The sequence below is a fragment of the Lagopus muta genome, chromosome 1 (assembly GCF_023343835.1).
Source record: "Lagopus muta isolate bLagMut1 chromosome 1, bLagMut1 primary, whole genome shotgun sequence".
NCBI lineage: Eukaryota > Metazoa > Chordata > Aves > Galliformes > Phasianidae > Lagopus > Lagopus muta.
In genome coordinates, this window is record NC_064433.1 from 156,320,366 (window position 1) to 156,330,076 (window position 9,711).

A 9,711-nucleotide genomic window follows, 5' to 3' on the forward strand; every position below is an offset into this window, starting at 1 on the left:
TTTTGGTATCTTAGATTGCTATGGCTGTGAAAGTATTCTTAATTTTTTTTTTTTCAGTTATTATGTTAAAAGATTCCTCTTCAGGTAGGAAAAAGAACTAAGAAACCAGTAGAAGAGAGAATAAACACTCATTAGAAATGTAATCTTTTACCATTCAGGTGAAACTAGCTAATATCTATTCCACCTGTTTTTTGTGCAGAATTAATGTTACAAAAATTGTTAAAATGAATCCAGAATTTTAATTGCTGACAGGCATGTTTTGAAGATGTTTCATGTGAAAATACTGTGTTTACTGTATGTAGGGAGCTAAGTTTTCATTTCATTTTTCAACTTCATTTGCCTTTTTTTGATGGATATTTTGAAATGTTGAAATATATGTATGCACCTAGTACTGAACTGTATAAGAATAGAAGCATTTTCATAGTGCAAAGTGGTTGCAATTGGTGATTTTGTTGTAAAGAAAATGTCATAATAGTGCTTTTTTTTCTTTTTCTTCCCCACATTTTCAAGCAAAAGATACAATATACGATTAAGTAATTTAAAAATTCAGTACTAGCACATTGTGGGTATTTAATCCCATTTGTTTAAAATATTTTATATTAATACTGACAAAAAACTTTGGCTCACTTTTGCATGACTAGACTATTCAGTTTTGTTGTTGTTTTTTTTTTATTTTTATTTTTTTATTTTTTGTTTTGTTTTGTTTTAATGCAGATGGCTTCCTTAAATATCGGAAGAGCTGGTGCCTGTGTTGTAGTCATCAAGCAACCATGACTTTGTCAGCACTGCTTAGGACTTTACTGACTGTGAAATGATTATTTTTCTATCAAGACAAGAACAACTTCACATGAACATGGATTTACGCAATGAATACTGTGTTGATGACAAATTTGAAGAAGCATGAGTGAGAAATATAGAGGATTTATACCAAATAAAATCATAAAAATTATTCATTCCGTGAAGAAGAAAAAAATTAGATTGCTGTAGGCATAAATATGTAAGCATTCAATAATATATTCTGTACTGTTCTCTCAAATGTGTTGTAGAGAACTGGATAATTAAAAGCATCAAGGGACAGCTCTACATAAGAATCAGAAAGGAATTCAAGAGTGGCTTTCACAGCTTTAAGAGTTTTAACAGTGGAAACATAAAAGTATATTTAATGACTTTCAAACTCTTGTTTGCTTGTTTGTTTGTTTTTTGAGAGAAAAGTAGATAATACAATTTTTCTATTGAGGTCTTTTCTTCAAATTGGTTATGGCTTTCCCGTCTAGACAGGTAGTTATTTTAAGGAAGACAATTAGATCTTACTGAAGTGCAGAAAAAGAAAAGTCTGGATATTCAATTTTAATTTGTAATGATTAAGCTCTTGCTGTACAGTAGGAAGAAAAAAAAAACAAACTAACTAAACATCCAAGATTATATTATTGTTTAGATTGTACCTCCTTGCATCTTAGAATCTATGAGGGAAAAACCCGAGTATCCAATCTAATAATACGCAAAGCAAGCCTTTGTCTACGATGGGGTCTTGTTGCAAATATGGGAGTCAAAAGGACAATGTCCTAATTCTTTCTTAATTTTATATTCACTTTATGCACGCGAGTTCTAATCATGTTGTTCAATGCACCTTCTCTATATCAAAAGCTCATAAATGGATGGAAAATAGATACTATTTCTTCATTACCTCAGGTAAAAGGTAAACCGTTACCAGAAGAGACTATAGAGCCTCTTCTCATTTGAACTGACAGATCCAATGACATTTCAAAAGGGATTAAAAAAAAAAAAAAGCCCCTATATTTTATTTCTTTCTGGCATTCATACCTACACAATGCTGCCTGATTAGTTTGACCAATTTATTACTTTCCACTTCTACAAGTAGGAAACAAACAAGTAGATACAACTGAGAATATATGCAAGTGGAATTAGGCAAAATTAGACTATTTTATCAAATAATTTCTACACTAATCAAATATGTGCTTCCTGTTAAGAGTTAATCATCTCTAGCAGCAGTGGTACACTCCACTTTTGACTTGACAGTATATTCAACATTGAAATTTTCTATAAAATCATAGAATCATAGAATCACTCAGGTTGGAAAAGACCTTAAGATCATTGAGTCCAACCACAACCTAACCATACCACCGTAATTCTAACAACCCTCCGCTAAATCACGTCCCCGAGCACCACATCCAAACAGTTTTTAAACACATCCAGGGATGTTGACTCAATCAACTCCCTATTCCAGTGTTTAACAACCATTTCTGTAAAGAAGTGTTTCCTAATATGCAGCCAAAGCTTACTTCGGTGCAACATAAGGCCATTTCTGCTTGTCTTGTCACCTGTCACCAGTGAGAAGAGACCAACCCCACTCTTGATGTAAGCACCTTTCAGATATTGGAAGAGAGCATTAAGGTCTCCCCTCAGTCTCCTTTTCCCCAGACTTAAGAGCCCCAGTTCCTTCTTGGTCAAAGCACTGTAATGCTACTGTACTCTGTCACTAGTAATTTTGATAAGGAATTCTCATGACAGTTAGAAGAGCTTTCCTAGTACAAACCAGCTGAGCTGGAAAAAGATATAGTGTCTCCAGCTTTATACAGAAATGAAGATGTATCTAATCTTTTTAAGAGCATTAGCATGCATGGAGATCTTCGCTTCCTGACACAAAGTGAACATCAGTTCTGAAGCCTAAGTATGCCATTTTAATTCTTTTGTCTACTAATAAGAAATCATCTGCAAAACATTTAATATTTTTTTTTTTGAAATCTGTGTTTGAACTGCAATTACAGTATTTCTTCTGCAAACAATTATTTTTCTATCACTGTAACACCTTGTTTAGTAACAGATGTTACGAGTCAACAAATTTTGCTTCACAAAATAATAAGCTTTTAAGACCAAACCATGAATTAGAAATTTAATTGCAATTAAATCTGACATTAATATGCAGTTCTCCTATACAGATACCTAATAAATTTTAAAAAATAATTTTAATTCTATTTCCACAAATTCCTTTTGATTATATTCATACACAATATAAATATACTTGCTCTAATACTAACCTTCAAAAACTAATTTTTATAATTGAAGTCTGACAGGTATTATTTTTTTCTCTCTCTGCTTTGATCATTTTTATCTTTCGTTTATCCTCAATCTTATTTTTATTTTCAATTTAATTTTATTCTCCAAATTTGGCTCTTAGGTGTTTTTTGTTTTGTTTTGCTTTTATGTCTATATCTTTTCTTCTGGACTTTTTCCTAAGAAGAATGTATGAAGATGCTTTTGATGAGAGTTTAAGTTTTCCTTGCCATTGTGTTTACTCCTTTTAAAACAACGATGTTTCTGTGAATTGACAGGGAATACATTTAAAGTCAAAATTATATTTAACTTAAATCCTTGGTCCTATGTTCATTTCAAATCACTTCCTTATATGCAAGTGTTAAAATTGCTTGTAATAGTCTGCCATGTGCTAAATGGTATTGCAGGTGCAGGAAAAAGCCAGGCTGTCTCATTGCCTAAGCATGATACTTGGCTCTCAGGTAATCGCTCTGATTTTACAGTGTGAAAAGTAAAGCAGAATAAAATTTTCAACTATTAACTTCACTGAAAATATAATTAAATTCCTCAAAATGCTCCTTACAAATTTTAGTTTCAGAGTTTATTACAATAAATATCTCTTCCTGTTTTCTTACTCATCTCCTCTCCCCACCTCCAGATCATTTTGATGTTTCAGAGATTTTCTGCTATTGAGAATATTTTCCCACTGAATTATTTCTGATGAAAGCATCAAGTGCAATAGTACAGCATACTGGTAGCCAATTCCTTACTCTCTATGAAAAGAATCATAGAATCATAGAATCACAAGGTTGGAAACGACCTATAAGATCATCTAGTCCAATGGTCTCCTCATCACCATTGCCACCACTAGCACTAAACCACATCACGTAGCACGTCATCCAGACACCTCTTGAACACTGCCAGGGACAGCCACTCCATCACCTCTCTGGGCAGGCCATTCCAGTGCCTGACCACTCTCTGTGAGAAATAGTTCTTCCTTATGTCTAAAGAAGTAGACATACAGGGCATAATGAATAACGGCTTATTTTTGTTCTTCAAAATGAATCTTCTTTGATACATCTTCAGCATTTTAAAATTGGGTATATTTAAGAATCAATATAAACTTTCTAAAAATATAAACATTTTTAATAGAGAGCTTTCAAGTATTCACAAATTACTCCAACTTTACAGAGCTGTATTTTTAGTCATGCGTAATTCATCATTCTCCCATTGCTGGCATCCAGATTTCTTACACGTGTTCTTAGTTCCCAGTTTTGTTTTGTTTTTTTCCCAGTCCAAGGGACATGTAAAGCTGGTTGAATAAAATATCAAAGGCAATATTTGCGACTCATTTTGAAACTTCTGTATGGTGTACACAAATGAGAAATTAGGGTCACAGAGCGTTCACAGAGCACATTTCCAACTTTGATAGAAGGTTTGATTCAAGGTTAGCTTTTCTACCATTTATAGCATCTTGTGTAATCTGGATAATATTTATCAAAATATTAGAAGAGATAATACTGTGAGAAGGATAATAAAATAGAAAAAAACAGTAAAATAGTATCTAAAAATGTGAAAAGAATATTAGGAGAATAAATTTTTGTTTCTTGAGAGAAAACAATTCTATTGTTCCCAATAGAAGCCATTTGATTTTAGGAAAATAACTGCAACCAATCTACTGGCTCGTAAATTGAAGTATTTGAAAGAAGTATTTATTTATTTATTTATTTATTTATTTTTAATATAAAATGGGAACTTTGTACATTCAATAGAAAAGAAGAAAAAATATTAGTTATCCAAAAGTGATTCTTAAAATCTCAATTTTGAAAACAGGATATTTTTTGAATTTGCTATACCAAGCAGGTGTACATATGCTAGGTAATATGGACTCAGTGCCAACTCAAAAGAGAATCTAAATATATAAATTACAAAATATTTCTGTTTAAAAATAGACTATCCATGCAATGTATTTGTTTTAACTGGAATTAGAACGTATAAAATATTCAGCGAAATGATTATTCTTCAGACTTATTCTCAACCTGCTGTAAAACTTTTCAATTTGGCACAACCTTATATTTCTAGTCTAACTCCCTTGCAATGAATAGGACACCTACAACTCAATCAGGCTGTTCAGAACCTGGTCTAGCCTAACCATGAATAGTCTCCAAAAATGGACCTTCCACCACATCTATGGGAAACCCGTTCCCATACTTCACTACTCTTATCGTAAAAGCTTCTTCCTTATATCCAAACAAAATCTCCCCTCTTTTAGTTTGAGACCATTTCCCCTTGTCCTATCACCACAGACCCCATTAAAGAGTCTGTCCTTTCTTACAGTCCCCCTTTAGATACTGAAAGGCTGCTATCAGGTCTCCCAACGAGCCTTGCCTTGTCTTCTCCAGGCTGAACAGCCTCAGCTCTTTCAGCCTGTCCTCTTCAGGGCAGTTCCAACCATTGGATCATTTTTGTGGCCTTTCTCTGAAAACAAACTCAAAAAGATCTGTGTCTCTCTTGTACTGAGGACTCCCCATCTGGACACATCACTTGACGTGAGGTCTCACCAATGCAGAGCAGAGGGGCAGGATCACCTTCCTTGACCAGAATTGAAGTTTAATTGCTCAAATTTGAAAATATTAGCTTGATTTTTGAATAAATGTCACATATAGTGAGCATAAGTGTGAGAGCACAGTCAATTAATATCCATGAATACTGGCATGATGTGGATAAGTATGGACTAACTTTCAGAGATCTCTTTTACCGTGAAAATTAGCTTTTGTTCTTTACTTCTGTTAAAAGTTGTTCTGTAAGCAAGTCATGAGTAAATCTCTCTTACTTTGCAGAGATATTTCTTTATAAAAATAATTTACTGTAGTTGCTACAACATAATATAGTGTTCTTGGTTTTATTTTTCTTTCTGACTGTAAGAATATAGAATTGTAGAATCATAGAATGGCCTGGATTGAAAAAGGATAATAATAATCATCTAGTTTCAAACTCCTTGCAATATGCAAGTTTGTCAACTACTAGAACCACATCTGGCCCAGCCTTGAATGCATATAGGGATGGGGCATCCACAACCTCCTTGGGCAACCTTAAGCTGTGAGTTCTATTTAGAATGTAAGTACAAAAATCAACTGTATATGAACAAGTATATCTCTTAATTAATCAACAAGAAGTATCATTTATTAAGTTGCATCTGCAGCTCCTGGTTACCTAAGATTATAGCTTAACGTAAGTGAGGGCTAAGTCTTCCCTACAAGTTGATGAGTTTAAGTAGGCACAACGTGGTTAGCAGAATATTATAAATATTAACTAAATATTAACTTCCAGTGCTGACCCTGAGAGTGCAACTGCTTGCAGACGTATTATACAAATTTTCCATTAAATTGATCCAGTTAGAAGTCTGAACCTGAAATCGAAATCAGTATCATGGAATGCTACAGTATAAGTGTGTTTAGTGTGGTAAGGAACTACAGTGCAAAATAAGGGTACAATGATTAGGAATGTATGAGAATATGTTATAAAATGTACAAATACAGTTGTAAATACATTAAATTAAGCTGTGCTGAGTTTTGCAACATTTGCAAGAAATTTACTGAATGTTATGCTTTCACTGTGGTTCTATCATATCTTGAACGTGTGTGTACAGAATGCAATTGAAAATATAGAGCACAATGTTAAATTGTGGTAGCCCAGCTTTGTTTGACACTTGTTTTTAAGGAATTTGAATTCTGAAATTGTCACTGTGCAAAAATAAACATGCTTGTTTTTATGTGTTGCAGAGGTGATTCTGTTAAGTTTACATGGGAACAAAATTAGGGTTTTTTCTTGCATGTTTTGAGCTTCTCTGTACCTTATTTCTTTTATGCAAATTCAATTGACAAGATTCTCATTAGCGCTAGTATTGAAATAATTTCTCCTTAAGTCAGACTATCAGGGCCATAATTTAATGACACATAATATCATCAAAAATTCAGCCATTTTTTCTTTTGTTTTTCATCTTTTCTGACGCCATATTGGAAACATAATCAAAAACTCAACCGCTTAAAAGAAATTTTTAAAAAGTCTCCATGTGCAACTCTGTGCTCAAGGACCTAATCACTGTAAGAGAAATACATTACAAGAGAATGATTGCTACTTGAGATACTGATCAATAAGAAAAAAATCCTCAGTGGCAAAACAGCTAGCTTATATCACAGTTGGAATGTTTACCAGGATAAAAGAATATATTATTTAGGATAACTTTGTGGTTTTTAGGCCTACTTATGAACTTCAGCTTTATTCTAACTTCATCCTACAGATCCAGATGCATGCTTTGCTGTATAGGTAGACAGTTCAGATGGATGGATAGATTAGACTGACCAAGATTCAGTACCTTTGTTTTCCCCCAGCTTTAAATGTGCAACCTGGAAGAATTACATATTCTTTAATTCCACAGCTGGGAAATGTGGATCAATATGTACCTTATACAGCATTTATGAGAAGACATACTAACACATTTTGATGACAATAAATGAGGGGTGCATGACAGATAGAAGTCCTGCCAAAATCAAATTTGAATTGAGAGTCTTGAAGCATGAAGAATGCATATACTAGAATTTGAATTAAGTGATTTAAAACTCCTTGGAGAGACAAATAGTCCAGACATGACTGCTCCAATAAGCATGAATTTTGAAAAACTGATATGAGAGTTTCTAAGGTGGACAGTTAAACTGTAGAACTTCTGCTGAGAACATACTTCTCTTAAGTATGTTCTCTTAATCTTTTCCTTCTCTTAATCTATTTAAGTGTTCTATTGTAAGAAATATTTTTAATGAAAGACATTACAAAATAAGCAAGAACTCAGTATTCAGCTGAGCTTTGTTTGAAACAAAGGAACCTTTGCAATAAAAAATCACTTCTTCATTGTCTTACATTGGTCTTGAATATCATACAGTTGAATATTGGATAATCAATTCAAATTTGTTAAAATAAAGCTGTCAGTAGTGCCCATAAGCTACATCCTATGTAAATTCTTGTCATTTCTTGAGGATGAACTATATGGTCTAACATGACTGGCATACTAACATAACTTTTTCAAAAATAATGTAATGGTTTATAGACATTATTCACTGTAGTGCACATTGGACATATAATTATACATCTTGTCTACAGTTACGTATCTATGCATACGTATACAATTATATACCTATGCCTACCTTGACTTCAGCAAGGATTTGACACTGTCTCCAAGAACATCCTCATAGGTAAGCTTAGAAAGTGTAGCACAAATTACACAGTGAGGTGGATTGACCAGTGGCACAGAGTCTACTTGAGGCCTGTAGCTAGTGATGATTCTCGGGTCAGTATTGGGTCCAATCTTGTTCAGTATATTATCAGTGACTTTGATGAAGGGATAGAATGTACCCTCAACAAGTTTGCTGATGATACAAAGCTGGGAGAAGTGACCAGAAGGCTGTGCTGCCATTAGTGAGACCTGGACAGGCTGGAAAGCTGGGTAAAGAGGCACTTGGATGAGATATGATTCAACAGTGGCAAGAGTGGAGTTCTACACCTTGGGATGAATAACTATGTACATCAGTACAGGCTATGTGCTGATCTGCTGTAGAGGAGCTCTGCAGAGAAGGACTCTGTCTCTGTCTCTGTCTTGGTGGACAACAGATTGACCGTGGGCCAGCAATGTGCCCTTCTTGCCTTCTTGGCAAGAAGGTCAATGTTATTCGGGGGTGCATTAAAAAAGCATTGGCCAGTAGGTCGAGACAACTGATTTTCTCCCTCTACTCTGCCTTGGTGAGGGCACATCTGAAGTACTGCAACCAGTTTTAGTCTCCACAGTTCAAGAAAAGGGAAATTCCAATAAGAGAGCACAAAGGCCACAGAGGTGATTAGGACCTGGAGCATCTCCCTTATGAGGAAAGGCTGAGAGATCTGGGACTGTTCATCAATGCTTATAAATATCTAACAGACAGCAGTCTATGAAAATCACCCCTAAAGGGTCTATTATGGGTGGGACAGGACACTGCCAAGTGGGTGGAGCCAGGCTCTTTTCAGTGTGCCCAGTGACAGGACAAGGGGCAGAGGGCACAAAAGAAAGTGTGTTAGAAAGCTATCTTAAGGCTTGGAAATATAGGTAATTTGTTGCTTACTTAATTAACTAGTACTGTTACACTTCTTTTTTTCTGTATCTTTTTTTCATACTACTTCAAGTTTTCCATTTGGTATTCTCTTACTAATTTGAACGTTCTTTTTCTCATATTAATTTTCTTTCTCCTGAGAATTTACACAGGTTTTACTTCTCTACTTTCTCCTGTTTTCTTACTGTCACATTCTCTCTAGTCTCCAGGAATTTACGTTTCCTTATGGCTCCTTTACATTCTCTGTTACAAAATTTCCTTCATGCCATGAAACACCAGCTTGTCAAGTTAGAGAGCCTCACAGTTTCTTGTAGCATCAAAATAATTCTCAGAATAGTTCTCCGTATAGTTCTCTGAATAGTTCTGCTTATTGTGTTCAACATACATCTTATATATCATTCACTTACAAGCCAGGAATTCCTGTCCCTCTAATCAGTTAATTGGCCTAGCTTCTCCCAAAACACAGTGATAAAGGATGAAAGGTTTCTTAAGGGTGATAAGATTAACAATGCATACAAAAAGACCC

At 34.4% G+C, this 9,711-nt stretch overlaps 1 protein-coding gene across 1 annotated transcript in view; it reads left to right on the forward strand.

The window, feature by feature from the left end:
* The window catches only part of KLHL1 (kelch like family member 1), a 221,030-nt gene extending 214,219 nt beyond the window's left edge, over positions 1-6,811 (forward strand). Inside the window, exon 11 of the mRNA XM_048934404.1 lies at positions 715-6,811. Within this exon, the coding sequence (XP_048790361.1) occupies positions 715-774 (60 nt within the window). The 3' untranslated portion in view covers positions 775-6,811. The remainder of the gene's footprint in view (positions 1-714) is intronic.
* The last annotated feature ends 2,900 nt before the right edge of the window (positions 6,812-9,711 follow it).